Source organism: Hippopotamus amphibius, chromosome 6, assembly GCF_030028045.1.
Source record: "Hippopotamus amphibius kiboko isolate mHipAmp2 chromosome 6, mHipAmp2.hap2, whole genome shotgun sequence".
Lineage (NCBI taxonomy): Eukaryota > Metazoa > Chordata > Mammalia > Artiodactyla > Hippopotamidae > Hippopotamus > Hippopotamus amphibius.
Window position 1 is genome coordinate 171,140,274 of NC_080191.1, and position 27,608 is coordinate 171,167,881.

The 27,608-nt window shown below is 38.1% G+C and overlaps 1 protein-coding gene and 1 pseudogene across 5 annotated transcripts in view; one reads left to right on the plus strand and one right to left on the minus strand.

The window, feature by feature from the left end:
• LMLN (leishmanolysin like peptidase) overlaps window positions 1-27,608 on the plus strand; it is a 63,711-nt gene that overhangs the window by 12,926 nt on the left and 23,177 nt on the right. For 4 of the 5 annotated variants that reach the window (XM_057738772.1, XM_057738770.1, XM_057738769.1 and 1 more), the window contains exons 3-12: window positions 230-260; window positions 1,140-1,222; window positions 1,730-1,853; window positions 6,770-6,948; window positions 11,532-11,637; window positions 14,528-14,622; window positions 19,275-19,392; window positions 20,606-20,713; window positions 23,341-23,417; window positions 26,968-27,078. In XM_057738772.1, the coding sequence (XP_057594755.1) occupies window positions 230-260; window positions 1,140-1,222; window positions 1,730-1,853; window positions 6,770-6,948; window positions 11,532-11,637; window positions 14,528-14,622; window positions 19,275-19,392; window positions 20,606-20,713; window positions 23,341-23,417; window positions 26,968-27,078 (1,032 nt within the window). The remainder of the gene's footprint in view (window positions 1-229; window positions 261-1,139; window positions 1,223-1,729; window positions 1,854-6,769; window positions 6,949-11,531; window positions 11,638-14,527; window positions 14,623-19,274; window positions 19,393-20,605; window positions 20,714-23,340; window positions 23,418-26,967; window positions 27,079-27,608) is intronic. The other variant, XM_057738771.1, reaches the window with a different exon arrangement.
• Window positions 3,653-4,263, minus strand: LOC130855318 (ras-related protein Rab-22A-like; annotated as a pseudogene).

Here is a 27,608-nt window from a genome sequence, read left to right on the forward strand (position 1 = left end):
TTTATGAAGAGCTATTGGGAGTAGTTGTTGTCTTTCCCTTTCTTTAACTTCCCAAATGAATGAGACAGTATGTGATCAACTCTTAAATGTTCATTGAGATTTGGAGGGACTGGTATTGCACGCTTCCACAAAGCATTCTTTGGGGCTCCTGCCATATGTATTCTGAACAAATGAGACAGTGCTTTGCCCTCAGCATGGCAATGTTTATGTTTTATGTCATCATTTTCAGGTTGCTCGCTGAGAAAAGACATCTTGTAAAGGTATGTAATAAATACTGATGGTTTGAATTGGACACTTAAAATGGTGCATTTTATTGTACGTAAATTTTACTTCAATAATGAAAAATATATACATGACTATTTTGTGAATGACTGAATAAAAGGCATTGGTAGTGACTGTCTTTCTCTTTATCACCAAGGTGTCTTTGTGAGTACTCACCAAAACTATTTATATTTGATATTGAGTCTTCTCATTTTATAATTTGATATTAAATCATTCTCATTTGTCACTTGTCATCTTAAGTTTTAGGGGGGTAGAGAATGCTTAGGATAGGGTGAAAACAACTTTTTAAAAACATTAAGTACACCATTCTCTTGGTGGAAATGCTTATTCTCCTGAAGATTAATTGGCCTGTTAATATGATACGCCAAGGTTGTTTATAGAGGTTCTAGCCTCATAAGTTTTTTAACTGTTACAGAGGCACACACATACATTAAGCCAGTTCCTTATGGGCTACAGAAATTGGTGAGGTTAAAGTGGATCTTGTAGATATAAGATTTTCTTCACATAAACTACCTTAATGTTGGAATCATCTAAATCAGTCTCAAATTTAAAGTAAGTTAGATTAATAGTTGAGATTTATGTTTTATAATATTCTATTTAAATGGGATAGGGAAGGAACTTTCTGATATTCTTTCCTACAAACTAAACTAGAAAATGAGGAAATTCCTTTGTTCCTAGATTCACTCTTTCCCCTACCCCTAGCCACACAACCTTTGCTAGTATTTATATTCCAGAATTATAAGGCTTTTTCCTTCTTTTCTCTTAGTTATTAATATCCTATGCTTACTTGTTTCAAATATAGTTTATCTTTTAGCTGTAATTCTGACTGGTTGTTTTTTTTTTCAACTTTTATTTAGAACAAACTTTTCCCACAAGCTGTTTCATATTTAGAGAAGACTTTTCAGGTTCGTAGACCTGCGGGCACTATATTACTTAGTAGGTATGTCACATTACACACAGGTCATTTTCTTCAGTTGTTTACTTCTCTGCCCTCCCCATTCTGCCAGTATGGCAAATTATGAGATTTATACTGGGATATGTTATTGTGTTGGTTCTTAGAGACCCAACTGTAAGATATTTAAAAAGGATAAAAGGGCATCTATTGGGTAATCATTCTTTCCCCGATCTTCCATTATGAGGTGACCTGCTGGATGTTTTCCTTGGGTATAGTTGTACCCTTTTTCCCATCTTCCATTCCCTCCTCCTTCATGGGTACAGTATTGGCTTTTGAAGTATTTGAGTGTTTGAAAACCCAGATCGGGATGATTTCCCATGGAACCAAAATTCTTTCTTAGACTGCTTTTCTAACTAAAATAGTAACTGTTATTGATGAACTAAATATAGCAGCTACTAGTTTTTTTTTTTTTACAATGTTTTAACTGCTGTGAACTCATCTTTTTTTTTTTTTTTTTTTGTAATTAAACTTTGATGTACAAATGAACTGAAGACAATGTGCAACAAACCAATACCAATACCTGCGGAAGGAGAATGATCACCATAGATGCTGTACTGAGGAGTGTGCAGAACATACAAAATGTGGCCCCGTTATAGTGCCTGAGGAGCACCTCCAGGTATTGCATCTGCTCTTAGCAATGCTTGTATTCTTTAGGATAAATTTAGGGCAGATTTAATCTGTGATGGTCACCAAGCAGTTTCTACAGAAACTTCAGAAGTTTCATTTTGAACTTCAAAAGTTCAAAAGCTTCATTCTCTACCAAAAGTAATCACAGTTAGGTGTGCTGATTTTATTCTTTCATTGGTTTTCAAATGAACTTAATTTTTTTCTTTTTTCAATTTATCTCTGGAGCTGCTGAATCATTTCCACTTATAATTTTATCTTTGCCCTCCAAAACATCTTTTAACAGCTATATACCTCAGTATTTTTTTTTTTTCAGACTTCACTCCAGTGCTTTATTTTTAGATTATATTAAAAACCTCATTAGGCTCCCTGAGGACAAAGAGTGTTAACCACTAACAGAGGCAGGGGAAAAGAAGGGAAACGGAAAGATCCGCTAACTTGTTCACAGGGAAAGCTCTCTTCAAACAGTTGCTCTGAGGTTGCTGTAAAAGCTAAAAAAGAAAAAAAAAAGAAAGCTAAAAGAAACTTATTACCAAGACCACGATAAATGAGGTGAGCTCAGGAGCTTAATCTTTTTCCCCAAGGCTAGGAAGGGCTAGTCAGGCTTGTCAAAGTGGCACATGTCTTCATGATGATTTCCAGATGCGACTGGAGGGGTGGCGGTGGCGGAAGGGAGGGCAGAGAAACGCTTACCCACTGCCAGCCAGGCGCGCTAAGCTTTCGCACCATGTAAACGTGCTTCAAGGAACCTCCTGTGCACAGGCTACGAAATGGGTGGGCACACGCGAGGCCCGGTGCAAGAGTAAATGGAGTGTTGAATGAAACATAGGATTTATTAATGTATTTACATAATTTATAATCTGTAGGCAATGGTCTCATAAATATAGACTACAACATTACATATGCTAAGCAATGGATAACTGTTTCCCCCACCAAAATACCTCAGTTAAATAAAGAATTGACAGCATTTATACCACCTTCTCTACTTTCTCTCCTCTTCTCTCTGTAACCACTGCTAGTCAGTTTACACACCTGCAATTCAGTTTATTCCAGGCATCTTCTCTACCACCACCATCTTGATGGTGAGAGCTTCCTTAAAAAGGTGCCAATGACATGCCTGGTGACACGCATGTGACAGGGTCAGGATGCAGACGTGGGGTGGGGCACGCACCTGCTGCTGTGAGTTTACTGTGCTGCTGTGAGTTTACTGTGCATGTCCTGGGCTGATGTACCTGATGGAAGGTGCTTCGGAGACGGCGGGGGAGCAGCCACCTCCATCAGCCCTATAAATAACCTGTTCGCTTCGAATAATAATAACCACCATCCCTCCACTCACGATAACCGACCACATTCTAAACAACACAACTCCCTCTCACAGTGGTAACGGGAAACCAAAGAAATGATCGTCTCCACAAGGTCTTTTTTTCCCCTCAAGAACCACGAAAGTGCTAATTTTCCGTTTACAAGTGTTACATAAAATCTTGATAACAAAACTACTCAACAACTGAATCCTACCATCCATACAATTATACATTCCTTCTCAGCAAGGTCAAAAGCCAAGGATGCAGTCCCTTTGTACAGCAGAGATTCTTTACAGAACAGAAGTCCACAGACTGAAATATCATTGCTGCAGTCTCCAAAGAGGAAACAGAACCTGTCCGTTCCTGTGAATCCTTGTGGCCCGAAGAAGATCCAGGACTGGCGAGGCGAACCCTGGCGACAGGGCCCCAGCCCTCCCGCTAACTTTCAGGACCACCTACGTCATCGTCGAGCCGGGAGGCCGAGGCTCAGTCAGCAGCAGCTCCGCTTCGGCTCCGAAGGCTGCCTTCGGAGTTTGAAGCCCTTTCCACCGGACGGCGGGTTGGCGTCAGTGGATGGAATTCTTCGACTAATTTCTATGAAGAGTTTATGTTTATCGCATTTTTTGTGCTGGTCTCTACAAAAATGGCATGGATGGAGTGGGCGTAGTCCTTAGCGTCTCTTTCCATGACCTCTCTTACATCAATAAGATCCCACACTTATTTCCTGCAATGGCAACTACAGTATTGGGCGGGCCATGCTGTCGGAGCTCTTTTACCCAGTGCTTTAATGTTGAAAATGTCTCTTCTTTCGTGATATCGTAAACAATGATAGCTGCAGCCGAGCCTCGGTAGTACATTGGTGCTGAGGCACGAGATCGTTCTTGTCCAGCTGTATCCCAGATTAGGAATTTGTGTAGCTCATTTTGGTACTGGACAGTCTTGGTCATAAAAGATGCCCCTATCGTTGGGTTGATATTCGGATCAAAACTGTCGTCCACGAACCGCCACACGACACTTGATTTACCTACACCTGTATCCCCCAGCAGACACACGTTGAGCTCCCTCAGCGCCATGGCCTGGGAGCCAGGGGCGCGGGCCCGGCGCCGCCCTACGTTGAGGAAGGAGAGGCCCGGCCCAGCACGAGCGGCCGCCGCCGCCGCACGGCCTAACCCCGGCCGCGAGCGCGTGGAAGCGGCGGCCGCCTGTTCGCCGGCCCGGCCCGTCCGTCGCCAGCCGCGCGGGGCCCGCCTCAGCAGCCGGGACGGGGCCGCGGGTTCCCGGGCGCCGCCGCTGCCGCCAGCTTGGGACGCCGGCGGGGTCACCTGACCTCCCCGCCCACCTCGGCTCCACCTTCTCCGCGAGGGCCTATACCTCAGTATTTTTAAAGGGCAATTTAACATTATCTCTTCAAATAAAAGTAATATGTACGCTTTAGCCCAACCTGGAAATGTGTTCCATAAAAATATTTATAACTATGTAAACTTTGCGGAACTCTATGAGTGTGCCAGTGTTAACAGTTGTCACGTTGTGGCATAGCCGCATACTGGAGCACTGTACAGCTGCTGAGAATGAAGTTGAGGGGGCTTCCCTGGTGGCCCATGGGTGAGACCCCACACTCCCCATGCAGGGGGCCTGGGTTCCATCCTCGGTCGGGGAACTGGATCCTGCTCACGTGCCACAACCATGAGCCCACAGGCCGCAGCTAAGAAGTCTGCACACCATAACTGAAAGATCCCGCGCGCCACAACGAAGATCCCGCATGCTGCAACTAAGACCCTGAGCAGCCTACATAAATAAATAAATATTAAAAAAAAAAAAAAAAAGAAAGAGAGTTAAGTAGATCTTTACATACTGATTTGGAAAGATTTAAGCTTTTAAATGCAAAAAAAAAGTTGTAAATTGGTATAGATAGCCTATTTTATTTAAAAATCAAAAATTATCAATTATTCAGCTTTCGGTAAAGCTAAAAGCATAAAAAATAAAAATAAAAAGTATATACACATAAAAATTATGAAGTAATCTGGAGGTATACATATATTAAAAAATCTGGAGACATTGAAACTTTAATGATTTTCATTGAGTTGGACTGTGGGCTGCTTTTATTTGGTAAGTTAAATATTTTTGTAATGTTCTGATTTTTCATAGTAAGCATCTATTATTTGTATCAGAAAAAATATGAAAATTTTAAATGCGTAGACCAGAAAACCAACATATATTTTGGAAAATATGATTATTGCTTTAGCTGCTTTTCTCTATTGAACTGTGTTCTCTCATTACTTATAGAAAACGAATACATTATTAAACATTGACTTTGTAAGCAAAGTTAACGGTATAGTTGAAGTTTACTTTGTAATTTTTTTCTTAAAGTATTGAGTTGGCCAAAAAGTTCATTCAGGTTCCATAAGCTGGAAAAACCCAAATGAACTTTTTGGCCAATGCAATAATCGACACTCACTAAGGGCTTTTAGAACCCTGTATATTGGCACTAATAAAGCTAACTTACTCAGCTTCCATTTCTTTTATCAAATTTCTTGAAAGCGTAAAGGGTTTTAGGGATATGTTTACAAATTAAAACAACTTGTTAATTACATATTTATCTCTTTTCCTAAGACACTTAGAGACATTTCCTAGACATTTTAAGACACATTTCTTTGCCTTTTTTTTAAGGTACTTTTGTTTGTTTTTAATTCTTTTGGCTTTTCCAAATTCTGCTTTCTACTTATCCTCTTGGTGGGGGTGGGGGTGGGTCCTGATTTTTTGTTTTTTTTAATAAGTGAGACATCTTGGGAAAGAATGCTGTTAAATCACAACTTTTTTTAACACCAACTATTAATAGATTAAAGTAATTGAATTTTAAAATTATAAACACATGTATTAGAAAAGCAACTGTAAACAATGTAATGAGAAATTCTGGTTTTTTTCTCTCTATATAAGCATCACTTATGCTTTAAAGAAAACCACCATTTACTGATTTTCGTATTTATAATTTGGAGATTATGATTGTTTAGGAACTTTGATAGAAGAAGTTCTCTAAAAAGCAGGTGTTAAAAGGGCAAAGTTTGCTTAGAAAACTAGAAAGAAGAGTAATATTACAAAATGACTTGAACTTTTTACCTTATATACTTTTGTATTATCTGAATTTTTAACAAGATAGATGAATTACTTTATAATAGGAATATATTTCCACTAGATAAATTTTTTTTAATTAGTTTTGAAATAACTATAGATTCACAGGAAATTGCTAAAAAAAAAATGTGTACAAGAAGGTCCCTTGTAATTTTCACCTAGTTTCAGGGTTTAATAAAACCTTTTCTATTTCTGTCTTTTTTGTACCCTGATTGGATGCCTTTTATAAATAGCAGTTGTTTGTTTTAATTAATATTATACATTTATGATCATGGTATATAAAATAGAAGTTTTAATAAAACGAATTTGAAATTGGAGATAGGAACTGATTAGAGAGAGGTATGGATTTTGATAAAAGTTGAAGGATAATAAAAAAATTAAATCATACATATTTAGAGTCTGGATTCGTTATAAATTAAAAGTCCTTGTAGCTAACCTTACCTCCGGTCTGGTTTTCTGTCGTTGTCCCCCATGGGCATAGCAATGCAGAGTCTGCTGTGGGGGTAAGTGGCCCTGTGGAGCAGTGGGTGTGCCAGACCAAGAGGGAGTCCAGGACGCAGACTTTGTTCTTTACGTTGGTGCTCTGGCCACTGAGAGGTGCAGCCATGAAAACATCATCTCGTATGCAGCCTATTGCCAACAGGAAGCGAAAATGGACAGGTAAACCTTCCCCTGAGACTTACTTCCCAAGGTCTAATACAAGAACTCTTAAACCATATTCTAAGTGTTTAGAGTACAAGAAGTTTGCATTTGACAGATTACCTCCAGTAGTAAGAAACAGGATACTGCCTGGATGGGGGTGCTGTGGGGGAATCAGGTTATAGGACTGTTGTGCATATGGTAATACAAGCTCCAATTCCAAAGAAAGTCTGCTGTCAATTAGAATTTTCTTTGGAAGTGACGAATACCTCTCTAAGGAAACAATTTGAACTTTAATTTTAGCACTTCTATGCTAAACTGTAAGATGTTAAACATAACTGTTCATCTAATTGTTATACCATTATGTCCTTCACTTAGCTTAATTATCTCTTAAAAATTTGGAGTCCTCTTTTTTTATTTACAAAATATTTCAAGAAAGGTTTCTCAGTGAAGCAGCCTTGAAATAAAGTTGTTATGTATACAGAAGGTTGCCTGTCACACACCAGACAAATCAGTTAAAGGCAGTAGAAACTGATAATGCCTCAGCATAGTTCGTATGTGACACTCTCAAATCTAGGAAAGTTAATGTGACCACATTCAGTGGTCCACTGAGTGAAGGACCATTGCTGAGTTCCTGAACATTCATCTACCTGTCAAAATACTAGCTGACTTTAAAGAGCTGTTTCACTTCTATTGATATCTAATTAATTTCAGGAAAAAATGAAATTATTTGTAGAACCAGGTAGCCAATACAAAGGAAACACTAATATATGCTTCAGAATTATACTGTCAATACTGAAGGTGGTAAGGAAGTCAAAATCAGCATCATAGATTTTTTTTTAAGCTCTTTATTGGAAAATAATTGCTTTACACTCTTGCATCAGCTTTTGAGGTACACCAAAGTGAATCAGCTGTATTTATACATATATCCCCATATCCCCTCCCTCCCGCGACTCCCTCCCACCCTCCCTGTCCCGGTCCTCTAAGGCATCACCCATCATCGAGTTGATCTCCCTTTATTATACAGCAACTTCCCAGTAGCTATCTGTTTTACCGTTGGTAGTGTATATATGTCTGTGCTACTCTCTCACTTCGTCCCAGCTCCCCCTTCGCGCCACCACACCCCCAACCCTGTGTCCTCCAGTCCATTCTCTGCACTTGCATCCTTATTCTTGCCCTGTCACTGGGTTCATCAGTACCATTTTTTTAGATTCCATATATATGAGTTAGCACACGGTATTTGTTTTTCTCTTTCTGGCTTACTTCGCTCTGTATGACAGTCTCTAGATCCATCCATCTCACTACAAATAACTCAATTTTGTACTTTTTTATGGCTGAGTAATATTCCATTGTATATATGTGCCACATCTTCTTTATCTATTCATCTGTTGATAGGCATTTAGGTTGCTTCCATGTCCTGGCTATTATAAATAGTGCTGCAATGAACATTATGGTACATGTTTCTTTTTGGATTATGGTTTTCTCTGGGTATATGCTTAGTAGTGGGATGACTGGATCATATGGTAGTTCTATTTTTAGTTTTTGAAGGAACCTCCAAACTGTTTTCCATAGTGGCTGTACCAGCTTACATTCCCACCAGCAGTGCAGGAGGGTTCCCTTTTCTCCACACTCTCTCCAACATTTATTGTTTCTAGATTTTGTGATGATGGCCATTCTGACTGGTGTGAGGTGATACCTCATTGTGGCTTTGACTTGCATTTCTCCAATGATGAGTGATGTTGAGCATCTTTTCATGTGTTTGTTAGCCATCTGCAAGTCTTTGGAGAAATGTCTATTTAGGTCTTCCACCCATTTGTGGATTGGGTTATTTGCTTTTTTGGTATTAAGCTGTATGAGCTGCTTGTATATTTTGGAGATTAATCCTTTGTCTGTTGCTTCATGGGCAAGTATTTTCTCCCATTCTGAGGGTTGTCTTCTTGTCTTGTTTATGGTTTCTTTCACTGTGCAAAAGCTTTTAACAATCTCATTTTTAATATACTGTTGAGTGTCAAAAGAACATTGCGAAACAGTGTACATAATATGATTTCATACTTGTTTTAAAAATCTGTGTTTGGGCGTGAATGTACTAAAGTAAAAGTCAAAAATCATTAGGATTACCAGCTATCCTCATTTTCTCGAGATTTCCCTTGTTTTAGCCCTAAAAGTCCCATATCCTGAGAAATCTGTCAGTCCTGGGCAAACCAGGATGGCTGGTCACTCTAAAAAATAAAGCACCCCTATTGTTGATAGCCATTACCTGTGATAGTGGAATTTAGTGGTGGTAGGTTGTAAAATAGGGAATTTTTACTTTTTTTCTTCATGCATTTCTATATGGTTTGGATATATAGCTTTTTCCAATGAGCTTTTATCACTTTTTTAAACAAAAGACATGTTAAAGTGAACCTGATGTATTAGGAACAGAATGGCTTCTCTGGGGAAGTAGGGAGAGGGATATAAAATCCCATGTTGTGATGGGTATAGATTAGTTCATCTCCTTTCAGCATCTGACACTACTGGAAGTACTTAAAAGTATCTAATTGTCTTTTGGGGAGAGAATCCAGCATAGGAGTTATCACATAGATGAGAATCCCATAGCCCAGAGATGCATTTCACTTTCATTGCACTGCTGTTGTTTCTTTAAGACACTTAAAACATTTGGTTCACTTTAGGGATGAGTGACTATCTCAAAGCATAATTGTTCCTCATGTCAGTGAATCTGAAGCTACTCATGTGTGTCTTCTCATACCTGGGGAAGATTTTGGTTTCTTATGAGGAGAATGTTGATGTTAGAAGAGCAATATCTTAAGTTGTTCTTTTTGAATCTTTTTGATAGAAGTGAACCTTTCCTTCAAAACTACTGTATTGCATTAATTCATTCCATAAATATTCGAGTGCTTAATATGTTGTCAGCAGACTAGATAAACAAAATAGACACATGTACGTGTCTTATGGAACTTACAAATTACAGAGGGAGCCAGATATTAGTTAAATACAGTTACAGGGTTTCCCTGGTGGCACAGTGGTTAAGCATCTGCCTGCCAATGCAGGGGACATGGGATCCAACCCTGGTCTGGGATGATCCCACATGCCTCGGAGCTACTAAGCCTGTGCGCCGCAACTGTTGAGCCCATGTGCCACAACTACTGAAGCCCAAGCGCCTAGAGCCCATGCTTTGCAACAAGAGAAGCCACTGCAATGAGATGCCCTCGCACCGCAACGAAGAGTAGCCCCCACTCTCCGCAACTACAGAAAGCCTGCACACAGTAATGAAGACCCAACGCAGCCAATAAATAAATAAATACATATATAGATACAGTTACAAATGGACATGTGACTTCAAATATGATAAATACTTTATAAAAAAAAAAAGACGGTATGTAAACATAGAAGAGAACGAAAGGGGGAAACATAATTTAGATCAATTGGGCAAAGGAAACCTCTTTGAAAAAGTGAAGCTTTAGATATAACCTGAAAATCGATAGATTTGAGCCAAATAAAGAGCTAGAGACGGAACTTATGTTAGGAAGAAGCTGTGTCTACCTGTTGCTGTTAGAAGCCATTCCAATGGAAACTGTTTGAGGATGAGAACTTCAGGACATGCATTGGAGGGAGAAGCAGACAGAGCTGTTTTATTCTAAATGCTTTAGGAAGTCCCTGACAGGGTTTAAGCCTGACAATGACATTTATTTTATATTTTAGAGGTCACCATGGCAATATTTTGGTGAATGAATTATACTCATTCTTTTCTAAGTGTAAGTCTGTTTTCAGGTATGAAGAAAGTGTACTGTATTTTTTTTTTAACTAGATAAGGCAACTGTTACTCTGTAAATGGGCCATCACTGTTTGGGGAGGTTTGTGGTATTTCTGTGGTAAAATGTTAAGGTAGTGTTGGGAGAAAAGACCTTGTTTACTGTTTGTCACAGCTTTTGAAAGACAGGCAGGTGCACAGCGAGAATGATTGAATTACTCTGGGTCCTCGTCAGCTCTTGGACTCTCAAGTTCTAGGCTCAGAAAGAGACGTGGAATTCTGTAGCTTCTAGAAGGTATAGAATACTGTGTGAAAGAAGATGATAGGAAGATAAAAATCTTTATGTTAATGAAGGCATTGATGGGACTGGGGAAAGGGAATGGTGAAATCGAAATCAGAAGGTTCAGCACCTTGCAGCAACCTTAATGGTTTGCTTATTGTCCTATTGTATACCTACTTTCTCCCTCTGCCTACTTGTCTGTCCCTGTTCCTGTGCGTATAGTGAAACGCTGAAGTCAGAAAAGACTTTTGCTAGTAAAATAGTGTTAGAATTTAAGTTTTTCAGCTCATCCCCTTTTTTGGAGCGTATTGACATACTTTACAAATTCACACCGAAGTGTAATTAACTGACTGTCTTTTTATGGGAACAGGTGTTGATTAGCCATGTCGTAGGAAAACACAGGAGTATGTCTTGAAAGTAAAAGATAGTGAAAGTTAGATGTTGTGTTATAAAATGACATTTGATACTTAAAGATTTTTCTGACCTTGATCAGTTTTTGATAGAAAAATATAGGTTAATAAACATAATACATGTTTTCCTAGAATATAATGAAAAATTCAATGTCTGTTTTAACAGGCCAATAGCAGGATATGCTAACCTGTGTCCAAATATGATCTCTACTCAGCCTCAGGAGTTTGTTGGAATGCTGTCCACAGTGAAACATGAAATTATTCATGCCCTGGTAAATTTTGCTGTTAACTATTGTTCTCTCCTTCATGCCTTGATTTTCTGATTATACTCTCATTTTGATGTATATGCTAAAAATTGAGATTATGTGATTTCTTAGATCATGTTCAATAAAACCTTATGGATTAGGCCTCTGCCACTAGAGCATTTTTAATGATTAGGATAGCAGCTAGGTTGAGTTATACTACCTAAAATAATTAAACAAGTAAATCCATTGGGCAAGTAGAGTTTTGAAAAAATGATTAAGCTTCTTAATGAAAAAACCTAGTAATTAAAAAAAATTCACTTTCATCTAAAATGATAGCTGATATGCTAATTACATATCTTATCTCTTGCAGAGATCATTTCTAAAAGTCATCTTGGTCTGTTTGGGCTTTCTGAATTTTATATATGCTGACTTATTCAGAACTTCTCTTTGGTTTTCCCCAGTTGGTCCAAAGTAGTAAACTTTCACCATATGTCTGGGGAATTAAACAAAGTTGCCTAAGACCTAGGAAATGTCCTCCCAATGTCATTCGTGTGTTTAGAAATAGATGGGAGTGAAATGCAGTGAATTAGAGAAAGAATGGATCACACAGATCTAGGTGTGAATCTCCTTAGCGTTACCGCTAAAAATCTTCGCAGTCTGTTACAAACTATTTAGCCTTTGTGAGCCTCTGTTTCATCTATGAAATGAAGGTAGTGGCACATGCCACAGTGGATTCTTTTCTTGAATGTTAAAGGATACAGAAGGTGTAAATGGCTCAGCACCAGGCCCCCCGTAGGAGGCACAGTAAAGTCAGTGGCTGCTGTCTCTCACTCTTATTTCGTGAGCTATCATGTATGACCTCAGTCTTTCAATCAGCAAATACCTTGAATAAGTCAGTGAAACTCTGGTGTATCCAGATAGCACGCATGTTCTTCAAGGAAGGAGATTGTAAAATAAATCATCTGTTTTCCTTTTATTAAAAAAGTAAGTCGAACCTGCTATTGTCATGAAAGACAAGCATCATTCTAAGTAACATTTTAAGCTTTAAGCTCCAAAAACTATAGATACTTGATGTTGAGAGAACCAGAAAAAACAGCAGGTTTTAAGTCCAGTATGTAAGTGAACGTGAATGCAGAGGTCCTGGACATGACGTAAATTAGGTTGTGAACAGTCAGGTCACAAAAGGAAAGGTCCAATTGGCCAAGCAGTGTATGAGAACATATTCAGATTTACTTTAGCAGTCAGGGAATCTCAAAGTCAGACACCATCGAATATAAAAGCATGTGTGAGAGTTACTGTGTACATTGACTTTTAAGGTAGTGGTTATGTCAGGAAAAAGAGGGAGGAGAAAGGGTTAAGGTAATGGGCCTTCAACGATATTTTATTCTGCAGTGTTTTATTTCTTAAAAAGAAGTCTGAAGAAAATGTGGCAATCTTAAATCCTTTTAAAGAGTATACGTAAATTTTTGTTAGATTTTTAAACTTTTTTATATATTTGAATTATGTTAAAAATTGTAAAAACCTAAGGAATTTAAAATATTAGTTTGTCTCAAAAACCATTCCAGAGGATGGTAAGGTTAAATGTTTAACAAATACACTTATTCCCTATAAAGTTATATATGCTCTAGCTATCAAATACAGTCATTCCTGGTGCTTTCAGTACTAGGTATGCCTTCTGAAATGTGAGTGCTTAGAAAAATTTTCAAGTTGATAGGGTGGAAAAAAATGTGTATTTAGAATATTATGAAGAATAAGGCACATCATACTATTTTAAGTTTTATATAACCTCAGTGAATTGTATATTAAAAACTATTTAGATTCTCTTAGCTGACTCCATTAAATGTCCTTTGCATCTTCAGAGATTAAAAAAGAAGAAATGTAGACATAAAAGAATACTGTGGATTCCATTAATCATTTGGGCAAGCCTTGAATGACACAGAGGCCACAGTTATGTAAGCAAAGAAATTTGCCAAAGAAATTGATTAATTAAGTGATCATTTGTGATTGTTAGTTATTTGGATATAAACTATAGCATATTCTCAATATGTAAAACATACTTAAATTAGTAGTTTACGAAAGTGCTTTGTTTTAGTTATTAGGTTAGGAAAGAAAGTAAGAAAAGAAATCTCATTAATGAAATAGGAGATGTCAAATGTCAATAATTTTTTTGTTGTTGTTTGCCCGTTTTCTTGTCTTATTTGGGAGGAGGGGATAGAGAATGCGAATTTGAATACCTTTATGTGAAGTATGTATTATTTGTTTAAATTGAAGACTTCTTAAAAATACTGTCTAAAAGTGTGATTATAAACATGCAAATTCACATCTTAAAAAACTTATAGAAATATGGATGATTTTACCATATCACCACCAAAAGAACCACAGCTAGCATTTCAATATATGTTTCCAGTCTTTTTTCTGAAGTATACAGCCCCCCACATACACACACACTTATAGTCCTTTTTCCCCCAGGTATAGATATGTATTAAATATGGACTTTGAATTTTTGCGAGTGTTCTTACAAGCACACTCCCTTCTCTAAACTGCATTGTTACTTGCTCTCAAGAGTAGCATTCCCTGATTGCAATTACAGAGTTTAGTAGTCAGTTCATGTCAAGAGGACCAACTGTGATCATCACATCTTTAAACAAATAAATGCATTGTCTATACCAATCGAATGTGACTGTCGCTTTTGGTTTCCTCGCTTAGAATTATCTCAAGTAATTAGAATTTAAAGTTCATAATATGAAACACTTAATTTCAGTCCAATTCCAGTATTTGGCAAGTTCCTGTAGAAGTATTGGCATGACGCTTTTATGTGGTTATATCTCAGTGTTCTCTTTTGATAGTGGCATGTTGTGATATCTATAATCAGATGTGATATTTTTCACTGCAAGACATTTTGAACTTTTTCTTACAGGGTTTCTCTGCTGGGCTGTTTGCATTCTACCGTGATAAAGATGGACATCCTCTAACTTCAAGATTTGCAGATGGTCTCCCACCTTTTAACTACAGGTATTTGGGGTTTTTTGTTCTTGCTCTTCTCTCTTAGGAGGGTGCGAGGACTAGAATCTGAGAATCATAGTATGTTAAGGTCCATAAATAATAGTGGCTGTATGGCTAGCCTCAGAAGACTGTGCCTCCTGTCTTATTAGAACCGGGTAGGATATAGGGTGGGATGAACCGGAAGATAAGGACTGACACATATACAACTACCGTGGGTAACATAGTGGGAGCCTGCTGTATAGCACAGGGAGCTCAGCTTGGTGCTGTGTCATGGACGACCTAGGTGGGTGGGATGGGGGGTAGGGTGGGAGGGAGGTCCAAGACGGAGGGGGTATATGTATACAGAGACCTGATTCACTTCCTTGTACAGCAGAAACTAACACAACATTGTAAAACAATTATACTCCGATAAAAAAACGTGTATTTAGTAGCTTCACCTTTTCATTTTATAGATGAAACAATTGAGATGGAAAAAACGTAAGTGACTTATACAAAGAGCCAGACTCTTTTTGCCAGGCAGAGCTCTTTCCACCACTCTGTAGCTTGTATTACTTTACAGGAGAGTCAGGTCATAGGAAAATATGGGCTGGTTATATTTTGCTTTTTTAATAATTGTTGCCTACACACGGCAATATTTACATGTTAACTGGTATTTTATTTAGCTTATCATATTAGCAGTGACCTAGAGGTTCAGGGCCTAAAAGAAATCATACTAAGAAATACTAAAAAAAATTTGTCAAGAATTTTATATAGAATATCAGTCACAGAACTATAACCATTTGCATGCATTTATATAAAAAATAAATCTCTAAATTAAGAGCACATGTCCAAAAAAAGACATGTACATGAACGTTCATGGCAGTTTTATTATTAATAAACAAAAAATGAAAACCACCCAAAGGTCTACCAATAGAAGAGTGGATACATAAATTGTGATATATTCCTATATCAAAACCTACAAGGCACTAAAAAGAACACATTATTGCTACATGCAAAAATGTGTACGAACATCACAGTTACAAGGTTGAGCAAAAGAAGTCATAGTCCAGTTGTATGGAGTTTAGCAATACTCAACTGTAAAAGACAGATTAGTAGTTTTACTTGAAGCAGCAGGCTATTAAATGCCGTGCAAGTTGAACAGGTTGAGAAGGGGCATAAGGAAACCTTCTTGGGGTGCTGACACTGTTCTGTATCTTTATCAGAGTAGTGGTGTACGGATGTAAAATAAAAACTAATTCTCATACAGAGAGCTCCATTTAGGTAAAGTGAATAAATATTAAAACAGATAATGCTCTACTTATTGTAGTATTTTTTAGAGTACGTGTGAAGAAACAAAATTCTAGTGTAGAAATAGATGTTTTACTTGCCAGGTTGTGTTGATTTGGCAGTATGGGAGTAGTCTGGTCTTTCCTAAGAATTGTGGTCTTTAAGGGAAACTTGTAAATAGTGAGATAGGCAGCATCTACGTAGTGATATAGGTAGGGAGGAGAGAGATACCTACACACAAGAACCATTTTTTTTTAATTATTATTTTTGGCTGCATTGGGTCTTCGTTTTGGTCAATGGGCTCTTCTTTGCGCCGCAGGGCTTCTCTAGTTGTGGCGAGGGGGGCTACTCTTCGTTGCGGTGCCTGGGTTTCTCATTGCAGTGGTTTCTCTTGTGGAGTATGGGCTCTAGGCACTTGGGCTTCAGTAGTTGTGGTGCATGGGCTCAGTAGTTGTGGCACATGGGCTTAGTTGCTCCCGGGCATGTGGAATCTTCCCGGCCCGGTGATCGAACCCGGGCCCCCTGCATTGGCAGGCGGATTCTTGACCACTGCACCACCAGGGAAGCCCTACAGTGCTTTCTTATATTCAGGATATTCCTCAAAAGCAGGAAGGCTTACAGTATAAATGGAGATAATAGAGTAATAAGAAATTCAGGTGTTAGAGTCAGATTTGGCCCTAACCTGTTTATTTGGAGAAACCATTAATCTTGAAATGTGAAGGGTGAAAAGGATATTGGAGTTATTAATAAGGTAAAAACTATTTATTTTCTTGTTGGCTTTGTTCACTATTTATGTTTAAACATTGCCTTGCCACGGAAAAGAAAAGGAATTAAGAATAATCTTTCTAAGGCATGAGTAGATGAACAGATACATGATACAGCAAATAAAACAAAGTGTTAGTTGTAGAATCTAAATAATATTTATTGAGTATACAGGTGTTCACCATGTAATTCTTTGAATAATGTATAAAATCATCATAAAATAATAGTGGAAAAAATTGCTTCTTTATATTCTCTTTTATTGGTGAGAATGAGAGATTCATAGGGTCAGTGGTAGAAGTAATCTAGGATCATCAGTACCATTTTTCTAGATTCCATATATATGCGTTAGCATACAGTACTTGTTTCTTTCTGGCTTACTTCACTCTGTATGACAGACTCTAGGTCCATCCACCTCACTACAAATAGCTCAATTTCATTCCTTTTTATTGATGAGTAATATTCCATATAGAGATGCAGACATAGAGAACGGACTTCAGGACACCATGGGGAGGGGAAGCTGAGATGTAGTGAGAGAGTAGCATCAACATATACACACTGCCAAATGTAAAATAAATGGCTAGTGGGAAGCTACTACAGAGCACAGGGAGATCAGCTTGATGCTTTGTGAAGATCTAAAGGGGTGGGATAGGGAGGTTGGGAGGGAGGCTCAAGAGGGAGGGGATATGGGGATATGTGTATACATGTGGCTGATTCACTTTGTTGTATAGCAGAAACTGACACAATACTGTAATGCAATTATATTCCAATAAAGATTAAAAAGAAAAGAAAAGATACCCATTGAATATCCCCTCTGAAAGGACATTAAAGAGAACAGAAGAATAAAGAGACTAACAGACCACCAAAAAAAAAAAAAAGAAAAAAAGAAAAGAAAGAAGTAATATAGGAAAAGACAGAAAAAAATGATTCTGTAATAAATATAGCACTTTTGTAGTAGTGCTTTTATTTGTGCAAGATAGATCCCCCCAAATGAGATTGTTTTCCCCCATTTAGTTATCTTTTTATTTATCATATTTTTGCCATACAGAAAAGTTTTAAAATTTTATATTATTAAATACACCTATTTTATTGCTTCAGAAAGTTTTCTCTGCCCTACAAAGATTATAAAAATATTCTTCTAAATTTCTTCTGGTAAATTTTATTTTTAATTTTTATTTTATGTATTTATTTATTTATTTATTTATTTATTTATTGGCTGTGTTGGGTCTTCATTGCTGTAAGGGCTTTCTCTAGTTGCGGCGAGTGGGGGCTACTCTTCATTGCAGTGCTCAGGCTTCTCAGTGCAGTGGCTTCTCTTGTAGAGCACAGTCTCTAGGCATGTGGGCTTCAGTAGTTGTGGCTTGAGGGCTCAGTAGTTGTGGCTCACGGGCTCTAGAGCCCAGGCCCAGTAATTGTGGCACACGGGCTTAGTTGCTCTGTGGCATGTGGGATCTTCCGGGGATTGAACCCATGTCCCCTATATTGGCAGGCGGATTCTCTGGCACCACCAGAGAAGTCCTCTTCTGGTAAATTATTATTTGAAATTTTTACGTTCATATCTTTAATCCATTTAGAATTTGTTTTTGCTTCATGTGTTTTGGGGTTCTTTTGTAAGGTACATACATGTTTATAATTGTTACGTCTTATTGGTGGATTGACCTTTTCTTTATTATAAAATGTCTCTAGTAACAATTTTTGTCTTAAAGCCTATTTTGTCTGGTATTAGTATAACATAACTGTTCCAGCTCTTTTTTGAGAACTGTTTTCATGGTACATGTTTTTCATCTTTTTACATTCATTTTGTATCCTTGACTCTGAACTGTGTCTCTTATAGACATAGTGGGATCATGGTTTTTGGTTTTTTGTTGTTTTTTTTTTAGTGCATTCTGCTCCCTCTGGTTGCCAGGTTGCTGGTTTTCACCATGACTGTGGGCTGTTGGTTTTCAAGGCTGCCACAGAGCTGGAGAAGGGGCATGGGAAACCACCACAAAGCCTCCTTTTCTTCCTGAGATTCATCCATGTTTCTTAAAAAGTGCTTCCTGGATTGCTGCAAGCCTTTGGTTAATTTCTAGAGTTCCAAAAAAAGTTCATTTGGCAAATTTTGGTACTTTCCTCATTGCTTTCATGAAGTTCAGAGGTCCTTACTCTCATTTTTACTGACATTTGTCTGGAATTTATTTCAGTATATGGGGTAAAATAGGGATTAACTTTAGTTTTTCGTAGTTGGATAACCAATTTTATAGCAGTTAAGTAAATTATACTTTCTTAATAAGTTAGTGTCACCTTTTGTTATGTTTTGTTATATACAGTACTTGGATATGTCTCTAGACATGCTTTTATTTTATCCAGTAAATTTGTTAAGAGGAAGTAATTCATTGTCATCTTAGCCAAATATCAGCTATTTGAATTTGAGCAAGTTACTTCATCTCTCTAAGCTTTTTATCTGCAAAGTAGTGATGATAATCGCATAAAGTTATTTAAAAGATTAAATTAGAAAATGCTGTCAAGTCTTTGCTTGCACTTGGTATATAGTAAGCTCAAATATTTTAATTTCGTATTGATATTCATAAACACTTTTACGTTTAAAGTGGTGGTAAATTTGCAAAAAGGACTGTCTTTTTATTCTTTAATTTCAGTCTTGGATTATATCAGTGGAGTGATAAAGTAGTTCGAAAAGTGGAGAGATTATGGGATGTTCGAGATAATAAGAGAGTTTCTCACACTGTATATCTTCTAGTAACACCTCGTGTTGTCGTGAGTATTACTGATGTCTCACATGTCTTGTGAGCCACCTGCTCTTCTCGTTCATTATGGTCCTTTCTTTACTAATCATTATTGTGTAAGAATTAATGCCTGCAGTAGGAAACGTAATATAAAGGCAATACAGTAAAGCTACAGGCCAAGCGAAATCTGAGGAAATAGAAATGTGGCAGTGACTCCTATGGCTCCATTCTACCCGCTGCTTTAAGTTGTGATCCCTCTTACGATCACTGGTGCTATATGCATAGTTGCTGGTCATTTCATTTGGAGTTTGTTTTAGTCTGGGTTCTCCAGAGAAACAGAACCAACAGGGTGTGTTGAGAGAGAAAGAGAGAAAGAGGTGTATTTTAAGGAATTGGCTCGTGTAATTATGGCGGTTTGGAGAGTCCAGTATCTAATGAGGTAAGCTGGCCAGCTGAAGACTCAGGAAAGAGTTGCAGTTTGAGTCCAAAGGCAGTTGGCTGGCAAAATTCGTTCTTGCTCAGAGATGAAGTCAGTCTTTGTTCTATGAAGGCCTTCAACTGACTGGCCCATTTATATTACAGAGTGATTGGCTTTACTTAAAGTCCACTAATTTAAATGTTAATGTCATCCAAAAACACCTTCACAGAAACATTCAGGATAATGTTTGATCAAATATCTGGGCACTGTGGCCCAGCCAAGATAACACATAAAATTAATCATCACACCCTCTTACTTAGTGACAGAAACCTATTCTCCCTTCCCCCTTCCTAGACGACACACAGCTCTTTCTGACCTCTGTACTTTTGCACTGCTCTTGGGATATTTGTCATCCCCGGAAATCTCTAACTGAAGGACAGTCGAAACCAAATGAACAAAATTGTTTTCTAATGAGCAACTTATTTTTCTTACAAAGACTATATCCATAATAAGAGCAGTTTATACTTGCGTTGTTGACACAACAGTTACAAATGGCAATCATACCAGTCTATAACTTTCTTGAAATATATGACTTAAAGCCAAAATCTTCAAATAGAGGAAAAATATTAAGAGAAGTAATAGTTCAGTAGCAAAGAAAAAGTGTGACGTTATCAACATATTTAATTGTATTAAAAACTATATTTTTAAAAGACATTCTTCTCACCAGAGTAATTTTTAATGGCTGCTTTATTATATCCAGTGTGATAAGGAGTTTGTGTTATGTTGTACTTTTGTAGGGTTTATTTATTTATTTTCTGATTCTTAGGATGAAGCACGAAAACACTTTCAGTGTCCAATTCTGGAGGGAATGGAACTTGAAAATCAAGGTGGTATGGGCACTGAGCTCAACCATTGGGAAAAGCGGCTATTAGAGGTCAGTTTATTTTAAAATTTTACTAGACCTATTTTTCTTTAATAAAAGAATTTTTATTCAACTTACTCTAACATATAATAGGTTATAAAGTAAAAAAAATTAAGAAGTCCCTTTTCCCCTTTCGCTTTCCAGGTCTACTTTCCATATATAATCACTGTTTAAGTTTTTTAAATATCCTTCCAGAAATGTTAGATAGACAGATGGATAGACAGACACACTAACACACTTTTTTTTTTTAAATAAGTTCATACGTTTATGCAACTTTTTTCATTTAACAATATATCTTAGACATCTTTCCAAGGCAGTAGAAGTGCTTCTGCTATAATACAATGTATGCTTTCCTAAGAAACCTTTCTTCAAAATCGAACACTAAAAATCACAAGGCTTGTGGGGAACACAAATACCAGGTTATTAATAAACGCAATCAGTCATAATAAAAGTACTAGCTCAGTACTGAAACTAGTAAGATAGAAAGACAAAACTAGTAACTAGAAAGACATATTTCCAATAAATAAACTCCTTTGTTTACTCTAGTATTTCTTTACCTTAAACAACAGCAAAAAAGCAATGGTAGGTAGATGGGAGACTATAAATCTGAGTAATGGGGACAAGAGTAAAATGTACAAAGGTAAGAGAACAGTGCGACAGACACTTGTAAGGCAGAGCCTCTAGCCGCACTGAGCCAGCTGGAAGAGCGTGGAGTGCATGGGCGCCACGCACACACTGCGTTCCTCTGTTGCTGTGTTCGGCTGTCGTGGTCTATTTTGGTTTTTTGTTTGTTTTTTAATTTTATTTTATATTGGAACATAGTTGATTAACAATGTTGTGTTCGTTTCAGGTGTGCAACGAAGTGATTCATTTAGCTGCTGTTGTTCCATTGCACAAAGCATTAAAATCCAGGGAGAAATCATTATGAACCAACACGATTCCATCTTACACTGATGCCACTCCCTTATTCAGCAGTCTCACATGAGCTCATTCACATGACAGAAATACATGCATTAGTAGACTAGACTGTATACTTGATCTACTTATTTTTAAACAGCTACATAGTATTACATGAATGAAGCAGTAATCCTGTTAATGAATAATTATGTTTTAAATTTTTTATCATAAAAATGTCATAATGAGTGATTTATTTGTATCTTCAGTGCCTTACAGGAGTGGCATTCCAGTAGGTGTTCTTAGATTTAGCTAAACAGTCAGTCAAACCTGTAAGACCTAAACAGATCACATTCAGAAAACATTAGAAGGGTACAAGGAAGAAAGCACGTATCTAGGGACTGTCATCCGTGCCCCCCCCAGCTCAGATACCATAAGCAGAAGCCGTAACAAACAGGTGCAAGGACCTGCCTGGCTTAGAAGTACCATGTCCCAAATAAGAACCAACATCTTTTTTTTAACAGTTTCATAGACATAACTTCCAGGTGCCTGTAAGGGACATACCCATAAGAGTCACTGCACACAGAGAAGAAACTTATGGAAGACATGTACACTTACTTCTCACATGGGAATTTCAGTTTATTTTGCTTAAGCAGTTTTCTCAAGCGATTCCCTTTAGAGAGCAATAGATTGGCCAGAAGTGAAAATTTACTTACCTTTCAATGGCAGACTTGAGAAGAGTAATTTTATTAGTTTCATTAACTGCTGCCTTTCCTCTGAAATCAACTTTGTGGCCTTGAACTCTTTTTTAAAAAGATATTAAAGTACTTGAGATGGCCATCCAGTATTCAACATAAAGATTAGCAGAATATGGGAATTCCCTGGAGGTCCAGTGATTAGGACTCCAGCCTTTCATGGCCAAGGGCGTGGCTTTGATCCCTGGCCTTGGGACTTAGATTCCACAGGCCGTGTGGCTCGTCTCCCCCTGCCATTCAAAAAGAGAAGGATAATCAGAGCTTCCCAAAGATAGAATATGCCTCCTCAAGAGACAGTGATGTCCTTATCATTAGGGGACCTCCTGGTAGGAATTTTATTATGTGAATTAAGACATTGGGTGGGTAGTAGACCTTGATGATATTTTGGGTCCCTCAGGCAACTCCTTTGATCCTTTGATGCTGTGATACTTATTTTACATGTTATTATGTATTTTTCTGATCACAAAGTATAGAAAGTTGGTTATAAAAGCATTTTCTTTGTTCTTTGTAATTCATGCCAGTGTTCCTCCCCCATTCCATTATCTGGCATCTGTCTCGACCACCCACTTTACTTTGCCTGAATAGTGTAATGTTTTTACAGCAGGATCCTAGTTGCCCAGTCAGGGGTTGAACCTGCACCCCCTGCATCGGAAGCATGGAGTCTTAACCACTGGACCACCAGGGAAGTCCCTACAGTATTTGTTTCCATGTATTTATCTTCATTTTCATCCCAGAGTTCTCAATGCTAGTTATCTACCATTCCAGGGAAATTGTACCCAATATAGACTTTTTTAGGCAAAAAATAGATTTTGCTTTAAGCTTCAGTCTTGTCATCTTAAAGAAAGCTTATGTATTTCCACTATTTTAAGTCAATATTTTGTCAGCCTCTTACACTTGCAACATTTTAAATATACATCAAAGCAATCACGAAGATTATTGGGACTTGCAAGGAGTCCGGTTTTCTAATTAAAATCTGTTGGTGATTTTCAGAATGAAGCAATGACTGGTTCTCACACCCAGAACCGAGTCCTCTCTCGAATCACTCTGGCATTAATGGAGGACACTGGGTAAGACAGCTATGAGACTTTTATATGAGTTGTTTATTAAAATGAAATGAATATTAAGATTACTATTCAGATGAAGTGAATATTAGCTTAAGAAAATACTGACATCTTACACTGAGGTAAAATATACCTATTTTTAAAATTTTGTGCAGTTAGCTATCCATTACCAATACCAGCTCCCTTCATTCATTCAATAAATGTTTGAAACCCTGAGGCATATAGTAATGAATAGAACTAAATCCCTGGCATTATGAGATTTATTTTTTAATAAGTAGAGACCATGCTGATATGAAGGAAAAGCTTATATAAACAATCTTTTTAAATTGTAAGTGAAATTGGTTTATGTATAGATTCCTGGTTTTTAAGGCAGTAGAACTTTCTTGTAAAGCAATAGAATACTGTTTTTAATGACTCCCATGGGAGTCTTCTTTTTTGTGTGTGGGCTCCTGGGTTTTTCCAACAAGTCTCTGATTTTGATAGCTTCCTTGCTTTCTGGTAAGGCAGGATGTACCAGGCTGATCTGCACACACCCTGTATCCTAGATCTGGCATCAGCCAGTCTTCCAAGGAGCACTGGAATGCTCCTTCTGATGGAGAATAGCTTTTAGAAACCAAAGTCTAGGGACTGTGTTCATTTCTACTGGGTTGTCATTGCTTCTTGTCATTTTCAGCGGAACAAGTAGGGAAATTAATATTTTTGAAAAGAAAAAAAAAAATGCCAGATTCCTTTTAATGCTGTTATACCTCTTTCCCATTTACTCCTGAACAAGCAGTGGCCAACAAAAGTGGTCCTGCTGCTCTGTTTAACAACCTATTTCTAGCCCTTCTGTAAATAATGCTAGTTTCTTTAAGATACCAGTGGGATAGAGAAACACTGTGGAGTGTGCGAGTCACTAGTGAAATCACGGCACTGTTGAATTTTAAATCATTTCTTCCTTTTTCTGATGCAACAGAAAAATGAGCCAGGTATTTCTAAGTATCTGGCAATATTTTAAAATTGTAGACATGGAAATTAATTTTCATAAAGCCATGGACTTCCCTGGCGGCGCAGTGGTTAAGAATCCACCTGCCAGTGCAGGAGACATGGGTTCAAGCCCTGGTCCTGGAAGATCCCACGTGCTGTGGAGCACCTAAGCCCGTGCACCACAACTACTGAGCCTGTGCTCTGGAGCCTGCAGCCTGTGAGCCACAACTACTGAGCCCGAGTGCCACAACTACTGAAGCCTCTGAGCCTAGAGCCCACACTCCGCAACAAGAGAAGCCACCACAACAAGAAGGCTACGCACCACAGTGAAGAGTAGCCCCTGTTCACCACAACTAGAGAAAGCCCAGGCACAGCAATGAAGATCCAATGCAGCCATAAATAAATAAATAAATAAATTTATATAAATAAATAGCTAAAGTTAAATCAATCAATCAATCCATGGACTTCCCTAGTGGCATAGTGGTTAAGAATCCACCTGCCAATGCAGGGGACACAGGTTCAAGCCCTGGCTCAGGAAGATCCCACATGCTGTGGAGCGTCTAAGCCTCTGCGCCACAACTACTGGGCCTGTGCTCCAGCGCCCATGAGCCACAACTACTGAAGCCTGTGTACCTACAGCCCATGCTTGGCAACAAGAGAAACCACTGCAATGAAAAGCCTGCACACCGCAAAGAAGAGTAGTCCCAGCTTGCCGCAACTAGAGAAAGCCCGAGCACAGCAGTGAAGACCCAACACAGCCATAAATAAATAAATAAATCCATAAGACTTCAGTGTAGATTAGCTAAATTTCTTCTCCCAGTAAAAGACATCATGTTTCCATCCAGAAACCTGGGAATCATCCTTGACAACACCCTCTCCCCACCTCTCACATCTAATCAATCATAAATCTTGCTTGATTTTTAGCTTTTCAGTATCCCAGGAGTCTGTCTATTTTGGGGGTCACATGTATCAAGGCCACCATTATCTTTTCCTTGGATTACTGCCATAGCCTTTTTTTAATGTCTCTTTGCATCTCAAGTGGTCCTTTCTACTGCCCAGAGCCCTTCACGCATTCTGCAAAATGTCATTTAGAAGTTTGTTAGGCATGGTGTCTCACACAGAAATACATCCTGACCAAAGTGCACACATGCGTGTATAATGGTTAAGAATAAAGATGCTGATGAGGGTGTCAAAACCATTCAGTGGGGAAGGAGTAGTTTTTTCAACAAATGGTGTTGAGACAGCTGCATATCCATATGCAAAAGAATGGACCTCACCACACATGAGACACAAAAATCAATTCAAAATGAATTGCAGACCTAAACATAAGACTAAACTATAAAATTCTTAGAAGGAAACATTGGTGTAAATCTTCATGATGCTGGGTTAGGCAATGATTTCTTAAACATGACACCAAAAGCACAAGCAACCAAAGAAAAAAATAGATACGTTGGACTTCATCAAAATTAAAACCTTGTGCTTCAGAGGACAGTATCAAGGAAGTGGAAAAAACTCACGAAAGGAGAAAATATTTGCAAATTATCTGATAAGGATCTAGTACCCAGAATGTATAAAGAACTCTTACAACTCAAAGTATAAAGACAAGTCAATTTAAAAATGGGTAAAGGATTTGAGTAGATGTTTCTCCAAAAATATACAAATGATTAATGAGCACATGAAATGATTCTCGGCATCATTAGGGAAATGCAAATGAAAACCGCATTGCTACTTCACACCCACTAGGATGGCTGTTGTTAGATTTTGTGCGAAGTGCTGGAGTGGAGGGGATGATTCTTGCCATTCCCTCAACTTTTGAGCCTATGTTTTTATTTACTGTTTTGGTAATCCTAAGGGGACAAGATATAATTCAAGCATGAGAGAAGCTATTTTGTATGACTGTATAACTTTTGTAAACTAATCTTGTCATTAAGAATAAAGATGAAAACCTAATAAAAGTAGGTTCGTTGCCTTTGATTAATTTTGCCAGGAAAGTAAATCAATGTGGTTTTCTCTGAAATTGGAACATTTTTAATGTGTTGGCCATAGTATTCATTTGTCTTATTATAATGCTGTAACGTTTAGTCACGCGGGGGCCATATTGATAGAATATCACAGGTTCAAGGCCAGGGAAGCAAGAAACTAGGGCCAACTGGATCAAATTAGGTAAAGGCTAGCCAACCAGTAATTCCACTTTTCTTCCTCAGTTTACTCCCTTCTCTTTTTCTCTCATACTCTTTCTTTGCCTTTTATTCCTCTTGTCTCACACCTTAACCATTTTCTCCCCTGTGACTTATATCATCTTTGAAAATTACAGTGGAAACATGGTTTGGTTTGTTTTTTTTCACATATAAAAACACCCTCAAGTGCTCATGTTTCCCCCGAGACTGGAGTGTCCCAGGCCCCGCTGCGGTGACGCTGTGCAGCAGTCCCGTGCAACAAGCACTTTGCTTGTAAATGCTCATCCGTGGGGATGTCACCAATGTCCTTTTTGAGGTCTTAGTTGCTCATTGTTGAGATGTGTGGTTGGTATGCTGGAGTTATTTTTTAAATGACAGTAATATAAAGTGCTTTGTTTGAATTATTTCCACAGCTGGTACAAAGCTAATTACAGCATGGCTGAGAAGCTAGACTGGGGCCGAGGAATGGGCTGCGACTTTGTCAGGAGGAGCTGTAAATTCTGGATTGATCAGCAGAGACAAAAGTAAGGCTGCATTTTCTCCTAATGTCTTTGATACCACAGTTTATTTCTGGTTTTGCTCTCTATCCAGAATGTGTAGGAAACCATCTGCAGCTCTTTATGGTAGCATCACAGTGAGCAGCCACAGTGTCGTTGGAAAGCATCTACCGAAAGACTCTTCCGTGTGAGGGCCAGAGCCGTGACACATTTCTGTTTACCCTGTAATTCATAAATACACATATATTGCAAAGTTCTGCATACTCTGTCCCTCATCAGCTGTTTGATCCTGGGCAAGCTAATTGTCTCAAACTTTTTACTTATCAGTAAAATGAAGATAACTAGTTCTACATTGGAGGGTTCCTTTTAGGAATAATGATATTATATACGATTTGAACGTTCCGTGAATCATAAAATGCCACATAAAAGGTGTATGGTCAGGCCATTCAGCATAGCTGTTCTCTTGTTCTCTGTTCACCCCCTGCTTGGCCAGGCCCTGCTTCACTCACGTGACTAGCCAGTCCTCCTAACTGTAGGCCTTAATCAGCAGCTCCCTG